The sequence below is a fragment of the Camellia sinensis genome, chromosome 5 (genome assembly GCF_055761805.1).
Source record: "Camellia sinensis isolate YWXY chromosome 5, ASM5576180v1, whole genome shotgun sequence".
NCBI classification, from domain to species: domain Eukaryota; kingdom Viridiplantae; phylum Streptophyta; class Magnoliopsida; order Ericales; family Theaceae; genus Camellia; species Camellia sinensis.
Genome location: NC_138965.1, coordinates 217164934 through 217183760, shown reverse-complemented (window position 1 = coordinate 217183760; position 18827 = coordinate 217164934). Strand labels below are relative to the sequence as shown.

The following is an 18827-nucleotide window of genomic DNA, read 5'->3' as shown; positions in this document are numbered from 1 at the left end:
TACTAAGAAAACTTTATGTGAATTAGTTACACTACCACAAAGCTATTTACCTATATGCACATGACCCGGAGGGTTTACATGACCGCATATAATAATACGCCACACGACCCTATGTGTTCACAAGATAGCATATAATAATGCGCTATAGAACCCTAGGTCTTAACTTCGCAATCTTATGAGAAGTAAATAAAGATAAGCTGCTTACCGGTTACAGATCGCCCATAAATGGCTCTCCGCTAACCCATTACTCAAATGGAGTGTAAAATCTGATATGGAGGGCACTTAAGCCTGGTTTGGCATAACTTATATAATCCATTTTTTTATCTTTTTATCTTTTTTCTATCACATCACCTCTCTACTTTTCTGCATATCTTTTCGTAAAAAGACAAAAAGTGCACTTTTTTAGGACACCCCAAACCAACCCTTAGTTAGGGATATAGGCAACAAACTAGTGCAATTCCCAATTGGGAAACATTTTGCGCCATTATCCACCTAACATTAATAATATTTAATTCCTTATCTCTACTACACCATTGTGTTGTTGAGTACTAGGAATAATCAATTTTCTAAGCATCCATTTCTCTTCACAGAGCTTTCTAAAAAATAGCTCAAATAGATACTCGCCACCTTGGTCAAAACTAAAAGCACAAAAGCTCTTATCTAATTGATCTCGACCTCATATGTGCAACGTCAAAAATTATCTTAAAACTTTTGACTTATGGGAGATCAAATAGTCTTGACTCAGATGCGTATTGTAATCTATAAATGTGTCGAGATTGAGGCTTAGCTATCATACCCTCACACATATCTAGTCACAAATATCATAGTGGATTAAATGCGCCAAAACAAATGACCTTCTATGGCTTTCCTACTTACTTGTGCGCACTCATTGCGAACAAAGTTACACATCCACATGAGAGCAGGATGTCATAAGCGAGTGGGCCCGAAAAGGCCTACTCAAACCATCGTGTCATCATCTCATTAATGTGATTAAGTATAATAAGCCACCGGTTCATGACCAATGTCATAAACTGATCCCAATCATCTTAATGTGTGAGTTCTCGAAGACAAGTTTTAAGATTTAGGCCCAACTAGGTAATGACTCACGACTAATTCATATTCACTAGATCATAAAAGGATGTCATGGAGATATCAAGTGCGCCTAAGTCGCAAATTTAACTAGTAAGTGCTAATTCCTTGCACCTTCAACTCAATTTTATTCTCCATACACTTTAATGCATCTAGTTGAAAGATGACGATACTCTTTTTGCCATATCTATTTCTTGCTTCATAGTTACCTGCAATTAATTCGACTATCCACAAGAAGGAGCGAATAAGCTATCAACCATGACAGCTCCTAAAGTAACTTAAGCATGAATTAGGCTAAAGAGTCTAATTCAACACAATGCTCTCACGAGCCATGCGTCAAATTCTTAGAGTCATAACAACCTTGTCGGCCTTGACCTTTTCATTACTATGTTGCAACGTTTGCGCTTAGTAGTAAACGTTATTCAAAACAAAATGTTAGCCTAGCTAAGGAATCATACAAAGAAGCCCTTCCTCATGTTTCACACCCAAGTGTGGAAACAGTAAGTGTCTAGACTTAGACAAATTGGCAATGCTAATAGATTTTGCAGCTACTAAGTGCTAATATTTTCACTTAGTGTTAATAGATTTTGCAGCTTCTAAGCACTAATCTTTTCACTTCACGCGATATTTCAACGCACACTATTATAGTGCATGAAATTTTACTTTATCCATTCCCAATAATTGGACAGAGAGCAAAACACTGCTCATACTGGCTACTTGCCTTACACTCAATGACTAATTTATTTAAGCTCGCATTTCTTGGATGATGCGACTCTTGAATGTTATTTCATCCAATGATGCAACATCATTACAAGTCAAAATACAAGTTAATCCGCGCAGCTCAATAGTCAAGATCATATACAGATCTATTGAGGGCTTACTAATTTCGCAACTCTAAAACTCGCCAACCAAAACTACGTAGCGTGCCACTAACCATAGCGCACACATTAGTTTTTATTGTGCCAAACAAGGCAACAAACCACAGCGACTTTGAGTCAGGTTTCCTTACTTTGGCTCAATTAAGGTCTGACCTAAAGTCTCAAAGACTTTTGCTCATCTAAAGAATAGGATTACATTGTTCACATTTGAACATCTCTACTAAGTCTAGGTCAACCAAATTAACTTCCATAAGTTAAATCAATTTAGAGAGAAATTCGCATTAAGATTAATTTGATTAGCATAATATAATTTTGCCACAAAAATCTGAATTAAATAGTGACAATATTACACAAGTCACAAGATCGAAAATCCGCTATGCTCGTAATCATCTCTTGCGCTACAGGTGACAATTATCCAAAATTTAATTTAATTTATGCGCAAAATATTGGTTTTCGAGAGTAAATCTACAAAGATTTCTCTCAACCGAACAACCTCCCACTGACTATGGCATATCTAAAAGTATGATAAAAAATTCTAATTTCATACAATAGCATCATAATGTAGATTCACAACCAACTCATGCTATGTCACAATTAATAATGGAATTTAAACAAATAACAATTAATCATGCTATTCTAATTACAACATATTAGAAACTCAAAAAAAATAATATGTTGTATTTAATATTCAAATTATGCTATAACAGAAAGTATATCACTTCTGAAAATTTCTGGAATTTTCAAGTATTTTCTGGAATTTTAAATAACTAATAAACACACATAAAATTAGAAATAAAAAAATCCAGAATCTGATAAATTGAAACACTTATACCAGTAAATAGTAAAACTTTTCAGTAGCCTACAACAAAAATTTCAACCCCAGAAAATTATTTATGCAATACCAGAAGCATTTTAAAGCATAAAACATTAATTATTAACACAGAAAAAATATTTTTAATTTTCATAAAATTTTGAAAATTTTACAGAAGATAGAAATTTAATTATGAGTTTAGCGGTACCAACCACGCTTAAAACAAAACTATAACGAATTAATTATGACTATTTAACGCGATTCTGAATTTAAAACAGAACAAACAGCGCCTTATGCATCAACAGTCAAGCCAGCCAAGCCGGCGGAGGAAAACAGCGCAGCTCAGAGCGCGGCTCAGTACGCGGCTCACACGCGGCTCAGCGAGCGGCTCACACGCGGCTCAACGCACGGCACGCGTGAGTGTTGCGGCGCGTGGAAAGCACCGCTGACGCGCGCGTGACGGCGCGTGGAGGCGCGTGGAAGCCTTCCACGGCGTCAGGTGGCGCGTGAGGCCCAAGCTCCGTCTTCCAGGGTATTTTCTGGATCGATTTTTATACTGCCAGACTCCATTTTCACAATAAAAACATTTATGGCATTAAAAATAACATTTAATGAATATAAAAATGAAGACATCTTCCTCCTTTATTAATAGGAAAATGTTAGAGGTCCCAAATTTTCTACCAAATAAATGACCAAATGTCTCACATGGGTGTGGGGTCCACAAAATTGCGGACCCCACACCCATGTGAGACATTTGGTCATTTGTTTGGTAGAAAATTTGGTGTCCCTAGCATTATCCTTATTAATATTCATGCATATATCATGCATATATATTTATATAAAAATATACACATATTTTAATGCATAAAAATAAGTACGAAAATACCCATATTTACCAATGTAAATCATAAAGTATTATAACGCAGCAGATGAAAAGTTTTCATATTTATTCAGTAGAGTCTGAATTGAAGGATCTCGTGAGTAAATCACGTGTTTCATGAATTTGATCAATCAACCCAGCAATGGAGTGATATTACAGAATGAATATCACCTACACAAGTCACAGTGCAAAAAGCTTGATCGTTGTTTAATGAGAGAGAGAGTTTGGGAAAAAAAGTTTTGGGTAAAAACCCCATAATGTATCTGAAATACGTATCTGATATGTCAATATATTATTATAAATATATAATCAGATATATAATCAATATCTATCTATCCATTTATCCATATCTATTGATATGATAGATATAGATATCTTGAATGGTTATATAAATAAGTTTTGAATTCAAATTTAAACTTACATGGATAAGGTTTAAAAGGTTCAAGTTCAAAAGGTTCAAAGGGTCATGCCATAAGGGCGCCCAATTTCTAACAACTTCAAACTCAACCCATACCCAGCCCATATTTCATAAAAAGTAAAAAAATGCACTTATTTAGATCATCTCAAACTATCCCAAAATGCCACATCAAAGCCATAATCATTTTATTTTTTCTCTTATAAAAGTCAAAAAAATTAAAAGATCCATTTTAAACAAGATTTTTTAATCTCAAACTAAAATAGTAAAAAAATAAAAAAATCAACTCACATCCTCCATGAAAGTTTTATAATTATATTTTGTGTACATAGAGCCATTGTTTCAATAAGAAACACGAACACAAGTAATTATTTAACAATTTTAGAATATCATGCTGTATTATTTGTGGTGTGCAAACGAATCATGTAACTAAAAAATTTGTTCCTAAGACATGTTAATTTACTTTTGATGAGTAGTTAGGTTCATTTGGGAAGGACTCATTTGGGCTTATTTGGCTCTTTGAGCGACAAAAGACAGAATAGGCTATTTGAGCCACAACAGACAAAATATCACATCAAACCCATAATCATTACACCCTTCTCTCACAAAAAAAGTCAAAAAAGTCAAAAAGTCAAAAAGCTCTTCGCAAACCAAGCTTTTGAGTCCAGGTTCAAATAATTAAAAAAGTTAAAAAGTTAAAAAGCCAACCTACTTCCCAAAAGGAGGCTTAGAAGACAAATGTAGCATTCTTAAGTGACAAGGGGAAGTGTTTGAGTGTACAACCATATGCAAGTGGTTGCATTCCATATGTAATTTAGCGTAAATTCTCACAAACATGCTATATAGCTTAAACACAAATGTATATAAGGCTTCGTTTGGGAAGTCATGGTTTGGGCTTTTTTGGCTATTTTAGCTACAAAAAACAAAATAGGCTATTTTGGCCATAACAAACAAAATATCACATCCAACCCATAATCATTACATTATTCTCTCACAAAAAAACTCAAAAAAGCCAAAAAGCCCTTCCCAAACCAAGCTTTTAAGCCCAGGCTAAAATAGCCAAAAAAGCCGAAAAACCAACCCATTTCCCAAACAGAGGCTAAGTTAATTCATAAAAAATTGAAAAATCACATATTAACGTATGTTCTTACAAGCATATGTAAATCATTTTGCAGAATCACGTAATTTAATACAAATTTCAGTAGGTTAACCCATAAAACGCGTTGTAAATTCTCAAAAAAGTGTGTAAGGCCTAGTTTGGGAAGACTAAATAAGTGTACTTTTTGACTTTTTATAAAATATGAGTTGAGTTTGGGTTGGGTTTGAAGTGATGTGTTAGAGAGGTGATGTGACTTAAATAAGATAATGTGACTTAAATAGGATAGTGACTTTTTGACTTTTTGTATTTTTTCAATCATGCCAAACTTGGCCTAAATGGCATACTGTATGCCTTGCATACTCAAAAACTGTCCTTCAATTTATTTAATTTATTTGCTCAAAAGAAAATTAATTACCGGTGTTTGATATTTCATATTATAATTTACTTTATTTTTTCAACTTATCTGATAAAAAAATATATAACATTTTCTTAAGCTATATATATATATATATATTAATTCTTATAGCTTATTTATAAGAGTAAATAACAATTCAGTGTAAAAGTAAAAAATAAAATAAAAATTGCACATTAGTTAAAAACTTTGTAAACATTAATAATTATAATTCTAAAGTTTTCCAAACATTAATAATTATAATTCTAAAGTTTTCCATGTATTTGTAATATCTGATCCCCACTGGGCTATATTTTCTCATAACACCTAAATATATATGGACAAAATAATCTGAGTATTTCTTTTGTTTTAATTATAATTGTTTAAAACTTTTTAGAATAGTTTAAAGACATTGTAGATATTTGTATAATAAAAAAGTTACACCGCAGCTTATTCACCAAGGTGATTCAGTTTTTTAATTTTTTATATTTTTATAATTTTTGTTACAGATTATGAAAAATTATACCAAATAAATTTATAATTTATTTATAACTATTTTAAATTAATAATTTTAAAAATATAAACACTGTCTTAATATTTGGAAATATTTAATAATTATTTCACAAGGAGACTATCAAATTTTGAAAGTTTATTTATCAAAAAATTATTGGTTGATCTTAAAACGTCGTGTAGTTATATTCCTTCACCAATCACAATTTTTCACGTCTTTTCATTTTTTTTAGTCACTCAACACAAATTTGGGAGTCCCATTTCCTCCAGCAATTCCATGGTCATTGAGATATTAAAGTCTTGTTTGGAATAAACTAAAAAAATTAAAAAATTATTTTAAAAAATTAAAAAGTCTATACTATTTAAGGGTAGCTTGTGGGGAAGTCACTAGGGCAAAATTATTATTTTTTCGTTTGAATTCAATTATTCAAAAAGTCAAAAAGTCAAAAGGGTAAAATGATCATTTTGATTTTACTACAATATTTTATTAAATATATTTTCGTAAAAAGTTAAAAAATTATCCCAAATATATATATTTTTTATATTTTTTTAACCAAAAAGTCAAAAATTGCACTTATATAACACATTTCAAATAACTACTACGTGACGATACTCCAAACCAACCAATAAATTCTTGTATTTATTATTTAGGTTTCGTTTGAGATGTGGGTTAATTTTTTAATTTTTTAAATTATTTTAGTTAGGAATTAAAAAGTCTAATTTGGAATAGATTTTTTTGACTTGTTTAACTTTTGTGAAAAAAATAAAATAATTATAATTTGGTAATATTTTATTTTATTAATTTTTTAACTTATTTTATTATTTTATGACTATTTTAATCAAAAATAAAACGAAAAAACTCCAAACCAGCTCTTAGAATTATTTTGAGAAGATAGTTATAATTAATTTTTTAGTAAAAAATTATTTATAAATAACTTATAAATAATTTTTTTATTAAAAAAAAATGAGTTATAATTGAGAAGTGAATTATAACCCATTTCTTAAGATAGGCATTATTGTGCAGACTCAGCCCATGATCACAGCCCCCACCCTTTCTCTCTCCATTGCCCTGGCCCACCCTCAGCCCCACTTCCCACGCTTTTCACACCACTCTGTGAAAAACACAGCTCACACAGCTCTCTCTCTCTCTCTCTCTCTCTAACCTCCTTTTCTCTCTCTCACACTCAACTTTCTCGATTTGGTAAAGTGTAAACCATCCGATTTTCCCAGCTTTTCTTGGAAAATGTTCGAGTGTTTGTGAATCGGTAAGCTATACGCATACCAAACCAAGTTAAAGCCTTCGTTTTTTTTTTTATTTTAATTTTATTTATTTTCCTTGATATTTTCTCGGAATTTGGAGAGAAAAGAAGATGGAAAAAGGAGAGCGAAGCTGTTTCGAGGTTATTTCTGGTTACGATTTTGTTTACTTTTGCTCAACTTTACTGTTACTATGAACCCTAAAAGAAAAATAATTATTGAGAGCATAGTGTAGAGGAATCAACTTGGTTGCATTAAAAAAGTTGTTGTTGGTGGTCTTTGTTGTTGTTGTTGTTTTTTTTCCTGATTTCGGAGAGACATCTGCTCATTTTCCTAATTAGGATGGCACTTGATACATCAATTTCTGAATCCCTCCAAAAATGTTAATTTCTACTTTCGTAAATGGAAATTATTCTTTTCTCTTTCTCCTTCAACTTATTTTTCTTTACTATTTTCTCGGGAAAATGGCGAGGAGAAGTTTAATCGAGGCAAACGATGTCGTTTTCTCGTGAAAACGGAAAGGATTTTCTCTTCTCTGGTGGTTAAATCTAATGAAACCCTAGAAAGGAGACCACAGCTTTGCCAATAATGGTGTTTTATGTCGGTTATTTCTGACGGAAAAAACGAGTTTCTCATGATTTTCTCCCTATGAAAGTTCGTGGTAAATGCTTAGACACGAGAAAAGCAATTTATTTATTCATTTTTTGTGTATTGTTTGATCAATCATCAATGGAACATTTATTTTGTGCTTAAGTTAAGGCAATTTGGCGATTGATTTAGTGTCTTGATTAGGTGGGAAGGTCGTTGACAGTGATGTTTGATGACTATGAGAGCAAAGGCTCAGAATTCCTTTTTCATACACTGTTGATAGTTTGATTTATTAGAGGTTTAATGGGTTAGAAACATGTGGCTTAGATTGAGGATATATGTGCTTCGTGTAATTTGTTTGAACATTCTTTGACCCCAACTGCTGGCTCTAATTCAATCACACTCGTGTTGTTTTCTTATTCTTGCAACTAAAACCATAGAATTACAGTTTATATGCATGTGGCAGTAAAAAGTGAGACATTTCTAGTCTCCCCTGAAATAATTGAAGAGAGAGAGAGAGAGAGACTTTGTGGAATAGAGAGTGGTTAAATTCAGGTGGGTGATTGTTACAGTCTTTTTGGTAGAAATTGGTGGGGGCCGAGGACATAAGTGGAGAGTAAAATTTACCACAGTTGCTGTAGGAACTTGGGGAAAGTTTATTGTTTTTACTATGACCCAATTGTAATTTTAGATTTTTAAGATCTGTGGGTAGTCTGAATGGTAACATGCTATACTTCCGAGTCAAACCCTGCAATATGAAAAATGGAGAAATAGCAGAGTAGTGAGTTTTATGCATATTGTTTGGATTTCAATTGGATGTTGGCTTAGAATACCCACTTGTATGCTCATATTCAGAGCTAAACCAAACTGCTTGATACATGATTTCTCTGCCTTAGACTCTCTCTCTCTCTCTCTCTCTCTCTCTCTCTCTCTGTATGTCTGTGTGTGGAGAATAGAACAAGTGGTACTATTTTTTTGAAAGGAAATATTTTGGTTGCATTCTGCAACACATTAATCTTCTGATACAGATCTGCCGATTCATGGACCAAGTCTTAAAGGTTTGGCTTTGTTCTTGATGAATGATGGCTTACACATCCCCTTGCATATCTTGTAATCCAATCTTTCTAGAATCTGAACAATTTAATTTTGTTCTTGTTTGTTTTTTATTTGTACCTCTTGGGTGATCAATTTTGTGTATTTTTGTTTTTTTTTGTAGATTTTTTATGCCAGATGTCATTCCACCTAAACTAATTTTGAGTGAACTTTTGCCAATTAACGCAGATCTGATTACCCAGTTGCTTGTGGATTCTATGGAGAAGAAGATTGAGTGAAATTGATTCATGAATTCTCTCCCTGCAATGGATTGGAATTCTAAGTGGGACTGGGAAAACCTAGTCATGTTCAATTCAAAATCCATTGAAAGTCCTAAGAAGCAACCAACTGACTGGGGAATTGAAGAGGGAGAAATTGACATGGTGTCTTTTAATCTATCTGGAGGTGGAGGTGGTGGTTCTGGTTCTGAATTGGCACATGGTTCTTCTGCAAGGAGCTCAATATCAGCTTCTACTGATTCTTCATCAAAGGAGGTAATGAAAGCATCCAGGAATGCTTTTGAGGTATTTCATGGTTTTACTGGAGATTTTAGCAAGAAGAATGAATTGGCTAGAGCTGAGCTAGCTGGAACTTCTCCACCACTGGAGTCTTCAGTTGGCTCTGGTGAACCGTTGATTGGTCTGAAACTAGGTAAGCGGACGTATTTTGAAAACAATTGTACTGGAGGCAACACTAAGACTTCATCGTTCTCCGCGATTCCTGCATCATCTGCTGCCACTACAGCAAAGAAAATCAAATCATCTTGTCAAAGTACGCCTCCCCCACGCTGCCAAGTTGAAGGTTGCAGCCTTGATCTCTCATCAGCTAAAGACTATCATCGCAAGCATAGAGTTTGTGAAAGTCATTCCAAATGCCCAAAGGTGGTTGTAGGTGGTCTAGAACGTCGGTTTTGCCAACAATGTAGCAGGTAAACTCTGAATGGGACTCAAGGAAAACAGGAATACAATTATGCTTTGTTTCTTAATTTAGAATTGTTGACTGCTTATGGTTTTCCTCGCCTACATCATTTAGACTGATAGTTACGTTGCATTCATGTCTTGATGTTGTCGTCTATTGGGTATTCAGTAATTTAAATCTTCCTGAAATCTTTGTCGGTTGTATTGAATAATTATTGTAGATTCATTCTACTGTGCCTAAAGTCCTCCTCCTAGCTTATGATGAACGATTTTGACACAACAATGGCTTGTTTGCGGTTTTGAAGGTTCCACAGTTTGTCAGAATTTGACGAAAAGAAGCGAAGCTGTCGTAGGCGGCTTTCAGATCATAATGCACGGCGCCGTAAGCCACAACAAGATGTGAACCAGTTTAATTCGACAAGGCTACCTTCATCATTTTTGGGTATTGATTTTTACTTAGACTTTGAGCCAGTTGCTTCCTGTTAGTGTTGACTTTGAGTAGCTGCATTTAAACATGTAGCTATTTTTTAGTTTTGAGATCTTGTTCTCTACCTAATAATTTAGAAGATGAAACATTTATGCCATGATTTTCTTTAGAAATTGTGATGTGTGATGTCTCAATTTCCATTCTGTTCATGAAATTTTATTCTATCACAAGGGATGCATGCACTGATGCACTCATTTGCTTATAGTAATGAACATGCACTGATGCATGTTCATTTTATAAAAATGAACATGTTGAAGTTGAGAAAGTAAAGTAGATTTCTCCGACATCTTTTGTTTTCTCCTAATATATTACATAGCTTACATATCTATCATGTGTGACATATTGATTATTATGTATATGCAAAAACAAAAGTCATAACTCTGACTCGGAAAAAAAAAAAAAAAACTTGGAGATGGTCAATACTCAATGTATTGAATAAGCATATGATTAGATGATTGCAAGTATTATATCCTTATATTAATTTATTTGATTGTGCTTACTTGGATAGTGATATTTTCCAGTTGTTCCATTAAACCCATATATTATGAAGTTTTTGAATTCTGTTTTATGGGAGGATATTTGAAGATGGATTGAAGTATCAAAATTAAATAATCATTAGTATGTTCTGCACTGTACCTATGCATTTAGTTTGAGACGATATGCTTTTACATGTACAGATGGGAGGCAACAGATGAGTTTTGTATTGAACAATGCGCCGCTTGTTCACACAAGATCTTCTGCAAATCCTACATGGGAAAGCACATGCAACCCCAAGTTCACACTAACTGAAGGGTATCTGCTGAAATCTGAGAAAAATGGAGGCATTGATGGGCAGCTGCAATTGCGAGGCACTGAGCTGCCACATGCCATCAGTATGCATGGCCAGAATTCCAATCGGCTCTTTCCATCCAAGGGCTCCAAAGCTGAGATTTTCACTCAAGGTTCGTCTTGCTCTCTCCACAGGAAATTGAGTCCTTTAATAAATTGTTTAACGTGATACTTCTGGCAGAGTTGAGTTTTTTGATAATAGTGTTAAATTTCCCATAGGAATTATCCACTGCTGCACAAACCAAACTTAATATGGTGAACTAAAATGATGGAACATTATTCAGTGTCAGAATGTCTGAAATCTTTCTGTTGGCGAAAATGTATGAACTTAACAGATTCCTGGAGGGCACTAATTTAACATGCAACTGATGATTTGGCTAACCCCATTTTTTTTTTTACTTGGCCTTTTTACGTGATTCGATATCACATACCGACCTTCAGCCTGAAAGATATATGACAGTCATATTTCCATCCCATTAATCTAATGTCTTTACCTCGTTCATCTCTGGAAAACAAGATTTTATGAAAACTCTTTTGAGGTTGGGTTTGTGGATATTTTTATTGACTTTGACATATCATAGACCTTGTTACCAGTAATCATGCACTAAGTTGCTGGATGCTTTGATTACTGGTAACAAGGTCTATGATATGTCAAAGTCAATAAAAATATCCACAAACCCAACCTCAAAAGAGTTTTTAGTAAACTAGAGGGAAAATATTGACCTTTTTGTTATTTTATTTTATTTGGAAACTATGGACTTCATTTATCTTGGATTTTCAAGGGATTTTAGAATTTAGATACTGCAAGTGACTAGGTTGAAGAACCAAAGCTGGCATTCTAATATAAAGTAAACATAAAAGACAAGCTTAAGATAATAGGAAACTTATGGAACTATACTTGGGTCTACAGATATGGTGTAATTGATTTTGGGCATGATTGGCCTATGGTATTTAGTTTCAAACTCACAACACTACATGCTTAAGGGATTGAATGTGCAATGGCATTAAATATATCTATCTTTGGGCTTTAATTGCTGTTGTATCAATAATAATGTCTACCATTGCTTTGTATTCACAATTGATCACCCCCATTGGGTGCTTGTGTCCAACATGGCTGACTGTTACCACCCCTACTATGGCGGTAACTACTGGTACTGCCACAATTATCATTATTGCCAGAAAATCTTGACGTTGTTTTCTTGAATTGGCATTCAAGTTTCATCTTTCTGATTGACTATGGATGCATTTACGTGTGTATTTGTAAAAATACATTATTTGTATATTTTTAGTTTAATAATTTTTTGGTTGATAAAACTAGAGTAGGGAAACATGTTAAAATTAAAAAGTATTTAGCCAAGGCAAAGATTAAGGTTTTATTGAAATTTGTGGCAAATAGATGAAAGTTGGATTGAGTTGAATAGCCATTTTGAATTTGAGTCTAAACCTAAGTAAATTACCTTTTGACGCACCAAACCAGCCTGAGTGAGAAGTGATATTGATTTCAATAGGACTACCATTGAGCATTTTGAATTATATTATGACACGTGGTGAGCCATAGAAGTGGCCTAAACTTTAGTGATCCACAGTTAACGATAATTAATACAATTGGACAACTCTTGGTGACCTCTGATGGAGGGTGTAAACTTGAGAGAGTGTTTACTGAAATTTTGGTACTGCAAAAGAGAATAGCTGAGGTGAAATAGGAACTATAAGACGGATGGCCTTTTATAAAGCTTTGAACAAGAAAAGGGTGAGGGATCATATAATTGTTTTTAAGAATTAGCAAAAGGAAAGCCAAGTATGATAGAATTTGAAAGCATTTAGAGTTAGAGGTGAGCATGGTTCAGTTTGGGGTAAAATCAGGATTAATCCGTTGTATATGGTTTTGTAAAAATTGGAACCAATCCAATTCATTTAAATCGTGGGACCAATTCAAATCAAACCATTTAAACATGGTTCGGCTCGGTTTGGAACCGTGGATTCATATAATCTATAAACAAAGAAAAATCTTATAATATTTTTATTTCAACATTAATCTGCCCATAATTTTTCACAACATAAACATGCATATAGTTCCACTATTAATTCAAACAAACATAATATCTAGTTCCACAACAACAATAACAACCACCATTGCCAAATTTAAAAACAAAAACTAAAACGGGTTCCACCATTATACCATTACAAAGCTAAAATTAAAAAATAACACAACAATAGCAATAAAAAACAAGGGTGTATGGTATGAATATAGTCTAAGTTGCGTACGGTTCAGATCAATTCCAATCCGGAATTGTGAAGTGAAATCCGGAACTGATCCGAGGGGAATGGTTTCTCAATTTTCCAAATTAAAATCGAACCACGGATTCAAAAATCCAATCCAAACCTACCGGATTGGACTGGACTGGACTGTCTCGGTTTGCCGATTTTACAAATTCCTTGCTCAGCCCTATTTATAGTGACAAATAATCTTGATAGCAAATGATTGAAAAATGAGTAAAGTTGCTCTTCTTATTTGCTGTACTGCCAGAAATTGGGATTGAATGGTATTGAAGAAATGTTGAAATTACAACATAAGACTCATATATAGTGATAGTATGTTGAAGAACTTTTTAATGAAAACCACTCGGTAACCTTGACCGATTTAATATTATTGTGGTTCGAGGATGATAATGAACAAATGTGAGTGCAATGGGTGTATATATATATTTTTGCATAACTTGACTCAAGGTTCTCAATAATTTCTTCTGTGACTATGGAGAATTTCAAAAGGCAGCCATAGGAAATGTTTTTGGTGCTCTTATACCTCTGGAAAGTTTTCATCCCACTTCAGATCAACTCTCAATTTTAATATGACATTTCCAAATGACTGAATAGCCCCATGCTATTGATGAAGTTTTTGTTGTGAAAGAGAACCTTTATTTTATGAAATAAGGTTGTAGTATCTAAAAAAGAAGAAAAGCTGTTTTCAGCCAAAACATTTCATGAATATTTAAAACTTATCATTCATTATATAGTGTCCGAAAATCCTCTCCAAACATCATTTTGCATTCTCATGAGACCTGAGTGAGGTCCTTGAGCAAGTACGAGTTTGGGGAATTCTTTTCCTTTCACTGTCTGTCTGACTTTCACTTTGGCAGGTCTCTCTTCCAATTTGGATGCAGCGCCAGATCATCGTGCTCTCTCTCTTCTGTCAACCAATTCTTGGGGCTCAGAGCCAGCAAACATTGCACTCGACCACCCCATTCATGTAAATCTTACGACCATGCCTCAGCCCATGATCCATGGAGTCCCCCAAGGTTTGCCACTATCTTCATCAGACTATTGGCAGACTGAGCAACACTCTACCGATCCCCGACACATTCACCCATTGACCACAGACGATGGCAGCCAGTTCCATGAAATCCAACTCCTTAAATCACCGTATGAAAGTGCCCTTTATCCAAATCTGATGAACTGAACTGGAATCCATTCAGTCACTTCCTTCCTAACAAGGTTAGGCTCTCTGAGATCCGTATATTTTTAATGTTTTAAGATATTTTGAAAATGGAAATGAACCATTTGGTCGAAACCATTTTAACTGTCAACTAGTAATATTTGCTTCAAGAAATGTAGTGTTATTGATCCCTGGGGGTTCATGGTAAAGATTTAGCCACAGAATGGCCCCTTAATGCTTTCAAGACAGCCTAACTGAGTTCTTGTCGTTTAAATACAAGAATTAAAAACTTTTTGAATTTTGAGCTGTTGGTTTTGTACAACTTGAAGCAATGTTGAAGTTATGGAGGTTAGGTTTACCAACTGTTCCTGATGGTACCCGCCGGTCTTTCATTTTTTATCATATTATCTAATTTAATGCCTATGGACACATTGAAAACTGGCAGGCATTATTTTGTGGTGACATACCTACTGTGTTGTATTCTGTTTTTGGATGTTGGGTTTGTTGAGGAAAAGGAAGACTAAAAGGAAATGAAATTGCTTGTTTGTTCTTTAATGTAAGAGTGATTATATTTTTAGAAATTGTGGTTTTGCATGCACCAGTTAGTATATTAACTAGTGTACCAATATTAGTTATAACATTATTATTGATTCTACTCATTATATACAAATTACAAATACCCTATGAAGCACGGACACGGACACGCGACACGACACGGACACGCCGACACGCAAATTTTCAAAAAATAGGGGACACGACACGCTGGGGACACGTTCAATATATATAATTAATTTTATTTATTATATGTCATAAAATTATTAAAAAATAATTAAAAAAACATTGAAATAACATAAAATTGCATTCCATCAAATACATAACATGTCATTTGAAGCTACCAACCATCATTTGTTACAAAGTGCATGAATATCAATCCACAAAATATAAAATTATCCAATGTACCAATAACTATCATCTATTACAAAATCCATAAATATCAGAAAATGTGAATTTAAGTAGAGGAAACTATTACAACATCTTCACCACTACCTCCATCTTCTCCTTCATCTGTAAATAGGACCGCCTCCATAGCCGGTTCATCAAGTGAGAGGTTAGCTATCCCAAGCATTCCAATATCATCAAGTGAGTCAAAATTATCTCCAGTAATGTCCCACATTTTTGTCTCTCCTTGCAAGTATTGGGAGCTCCTCCTTGATAAAAGACGAAGATTGTTATGAATGAACACCAAGTTCTCCGCTCTTTGAGGGACCATTTTGTTCCTTCTCACTGAGTGAATAAAGGAGTAAGTACTCCAATTTCTCTCACAACAAGATGAAGAGGCGGGTTGCACAAGTAATCTCAAAGCTAGTTTTTGAAGAGATGGTGCATGTGCACCATATGCACACCACCAAGTATAAGGGTCCATGTGCCACCTATTATGAATAGAATCATACTCCGAGAATGCTTCAATAGAACCCGAAAATTTTCCAAACTCAGTTATCACCTTGGTTCGCTCTGTGATATCTTCAAAATACCTCTTAAAACACTTGTTCCTCTCACGGGTCACCTCTTCATCCCTATGTGGAGGAACTCTATTTTGATCCTTATGGAGCCACTCATCACTATAATATCTACAGTACAAAATAGGAAAAAATAATTATTTCAAGAAAGACTAGATAAGTCCATTAAAATGAAATATCTAAAACAAATTTAAATGTGATACTTACTTTGGATTCAATGAATGTGCCATACAATGGAGAGGAGTATTGTTTTTATTCCAACGATTCACGAGAATTTGATGTACCACATTGTAAAATGTAGATTCCTCATCTATTCTTTTCTCTTCATGCCTATATATTGTCATCTTCACTTTCTCTATCATTGTGTCCAACATATCATACACTAAGTGAAGGCAAGGTTTGTCCGTATCACAAGCCCTAAGCATGTCATATATAGGACCCGTGAAGGAAAGAATATAATCAATGTAGTTCCACCACACATCATCCAAAATCTTTTCTTTTACAAATTTGGCCTTCCCAAATCATCCTCTCTATAGCAATTCCACTTGTCACTAATTACCATTGCTTGAAGCCCATGTTTTATAAGCTTCAACCTCTTGAGCATCACAATTGTGGAGGCAAATCGTGTTTCGACAACCGATAGCAACTTCAATGACACAAATTCATTGTACATAGCCAATCGCATTGAGTGATTAGAGATAAAATTTTTAATCATCAAACCGTCTCCAGCAATATCACTAATCCAACTACACTCTTCATATGTGACCTCATTCCTCTCAATATTCTTTGCCGCACAAATATTTTTCAAAGCTAGATTTAATGTGTGCACTACACAAGGAGTCCATAGAATATGAGAGAATTGAGCTTCAATGAGTTGTCCAGCTGCCTTACAATTAGGAGCATTATCCGTGATGACTTGAACAACATTACTAGCCCCAACCTCATTAATCACTTCTTTCATCAAATTTGTAATAAAATATTTGTCTTTAGTTTCTCCAGAACAATCAACTGCCTTAATAAACATAGGCCCACTTTCACTCACCGCCATAAAATTAATTAAAGGCTTCTTTTGAGAATCACTCCAACCATCACTAACAATGCTCACCTCTTTTTCCTTCCATGTACCCCTAATTGGTTGCAACAATCTATCAATATTTGCCCTCTCCTTTTGAAGTAATGTGGTTCGTAACAAATTATAATCGGGAGGCAAATATCCAGGAATATTATGGTTTGCAGCAAATGTGTAAGAGCTAACATAGTAAAGATTTCTTGCAAGATTAAATGGTACCCCCCCTGAGTAGAACATCCTAGCAATTTCAAAATGTAATTGCTCTCTATCCTTCATGTTGAATGCTTTCTCAATAGCACTCCCACTCCCAGGCGCACTTCCACTTCCACTTCCACTCCCACTCTCACTCCCACTCCCACTTGCACATGTCCTTTTCTTTGATTCATAAGCATAACTACTACCAATTGATACACTAGAAGGGGGTAGTGGTACATTTTTGGGATGAGCATTTTTAATTCTCAATTCAGCAGCATCATTCTCATTTTGCAATTGTGAAAGTTCATTTTGCAATTGTGAAAGTTTTTGACTTGTAATTTTCTTACAACCACCAATTCCCTTTCCTGGAAGTTTTAATAGATGTGCCCTTGCTCTTGTATATGAACATTTGAAAGTATTATTACAAAAATTACATTGTAATTGGCAATTTCCTCCTCCTTTCCCAGGTTTTGCTAATTTAGTTACATACTTCCACAATGGTTTGTTCTCATCAAAATAATCATCAGGTACATCATTAGAACTACCACCCGCAGTAGCCATTGTTTCAGAATTACAAATTTGTTCCTATAATAAAATTAATAAACACACATTATTATTAAAATTAAAAAAACTAATAAAAAATATATATATATTACATATTAACAAAACTAATTAATAAATATATATATATATATATATATTCTGAAATAAATACTGAAAAAAGATTTATTAACAAAAACTAATTAATATATATATATATATATTACATATTAACAAAACTAATTAATAAATATATATATATATATATTCTAAAATAAATACTGAAAAAAGATTTATTAACAAAAACTAATTTATATATATATATATATATTCTGAAATAATAGAGGGAAAAAAATATAAAGAGAAAATAGAAAAAAAAAAAAAAGAGAGACCGAAGTCGAAGAAGACGGACGAAGACCAGATAGAGAGAGAGAGAGAGAGGAGACCTCGACAGACACAGAGAGAGAGAGACATCGACTGGCGAAGACCAGAAGAAGAAGGAAGAAGACCGAAGCTGAGGAAGGAAGAAGAAGATGTGCCTTACGAGCGACGAGCGACGGCCGAGGAGCGATGAGCGATGACGAGCGACGGACGAGCCCAGGTTCTCTTTCTCCTCTGTTTCTTCGCCTTCTCTCTCTCTTTTTGTTCTCTACTGACCTCTTAGATCGATTAGGGCTTTTGATCGATTTAGGGCAAACAGAATTTTTTTTGCTTTTTTACAGATTGACCCCAAAAATATTTTGTAAATTCTGAAATTGACCCTAAAAATGTTTTGTAAATTCTGAAATTGGCCCCGTGCGTGTCCGAAAGTGTCCATAACGTGTCCGGCTT

General features: G+C 34.1%; 3 protein-coding genes across 9 annotated transcripts; 1 reads left to right on the top strand and 2 right to left on the bottom strand.

Annotated features, from left to right (window-relative positions):
* The first annotated feature begins 7106 nt into the window (after positions 1 to 7106).
* LOC114293884 (squamosa promoter-binding-like protein 12) lies at positions 7107 to 15230 on the top strand. 7 transcript variants are annotated; one of them, XM_082871477.1, is made up of 6 exons: positions 7204 to 7338; positions 7441 to 7473; positions 9200 to 9938; positions 10233 to 10369; positions 11092 to 11355; positions 14380 to 15230. In XM_082871477.1, exons 3-6 carry the CDS (start codon positions 9259 to 9261, stop codon positions 14697 to 14699), a joined length of 1401 nt encoding a protein of 466 aa, XP_082727603.1. In that variant the 5' UTR covers positions 7204 to 7338; positions 7441 to 7473; positions 9200 to 9258; the 3' UTR covers positions 14700 to 15230. The 7 variants fall into 7 exon arrangements, with proteins under 7 accessions (XP_028093786.2, XP_028093788.2, XP_082727603.1 ...); XM_028237985.2 differs by lacking the exon at positions 7441 to 7473 and having other exon boundaries at positions 7107 to 7338; XM_028237987.2 differs by having other exon boundaries at positions 7140 to 7473.
* Positions 15231 to 15616: 386 nt separating this feature from the next.
* Positions 15617 to 16517, bottom strand: LOC145791201 (uncharacterized). The gene is made up of 2 exons (XM_082871479.1): positions 16400 to 16517; positions 15617 to 16303 (listed from the first exon to the last, which is right to left on the bottom strand). Exons 1-2 carry the CDS (start codon positions 16420 to 16422, stop codon positions 15685 to 15687), a joined length of 642 nt encoding a protein of 213 aa, XP_082727605.1. The 5' UTR covers positions 16423 to 16517; the 3' UTR covers positions 15617 to 15684.
* A 174-nt stretch (positions 16518 to 16691) lies between these two features.
* LOC145792092 (uncharacterized) lies at positions 16692 to 18017 on the bottom strand. Its single transcript, XM_082872582.1, has one exon. It carries the CDS (start codon positions 18015 to 18017, stop codon positions 16692 to 16694), a length of 1326 nt encoding a protein of 441 aa, XP_082728708.1.
* Between the last annotated feature and the right edge of the window lie 810 nt (positions 18018 to 18827).

Excerpts from the sequence above, each read along its gene's own strand:
- LOC114293884 (XM_028237985.2), top strand. The coding sequence starts at position 9,259 with ATGAATTCTCTCCCTGCAATGGATTGGAATTCTAAGTGGGACTGGGAA. Across the intron at positions 9,939-10,232 it reads TTTTGCCAACAATGTAGCAG|GTTCCACAGTTTGTCAGAAT; the intron begins GTAAACTCTGAA and ends GCGGTTTTGAAG. Across the intron at positions 10,370-11,091 it reads GCTACCTTCATCATTTTTGG|ATGGGAGGCAACAGATGAGT; the intron begins GTATTGATTTTT and ends TTACATGTACAG.
- LOC145791201 (XM_082871479.1), bottom strand. The coding sequence starts at position 16,422 with ATGGCACATTCATTGAATCCAAA. Across the intron at positions 16,304-16,399 it reads GCACATTCATTGAATCCAAA|ATATTATAGTGATGAGTGGC; the intron begins GTAAGTATCACA and ends TTTGTACTGTAG.
- LOC145792092 (XM_082872582.1), bottom strand. The coding sequence starts at position 18,017 with ATGGCTACTGCGGGTGGTAGTTCTAATGATGTACCTGATGATTATTTT.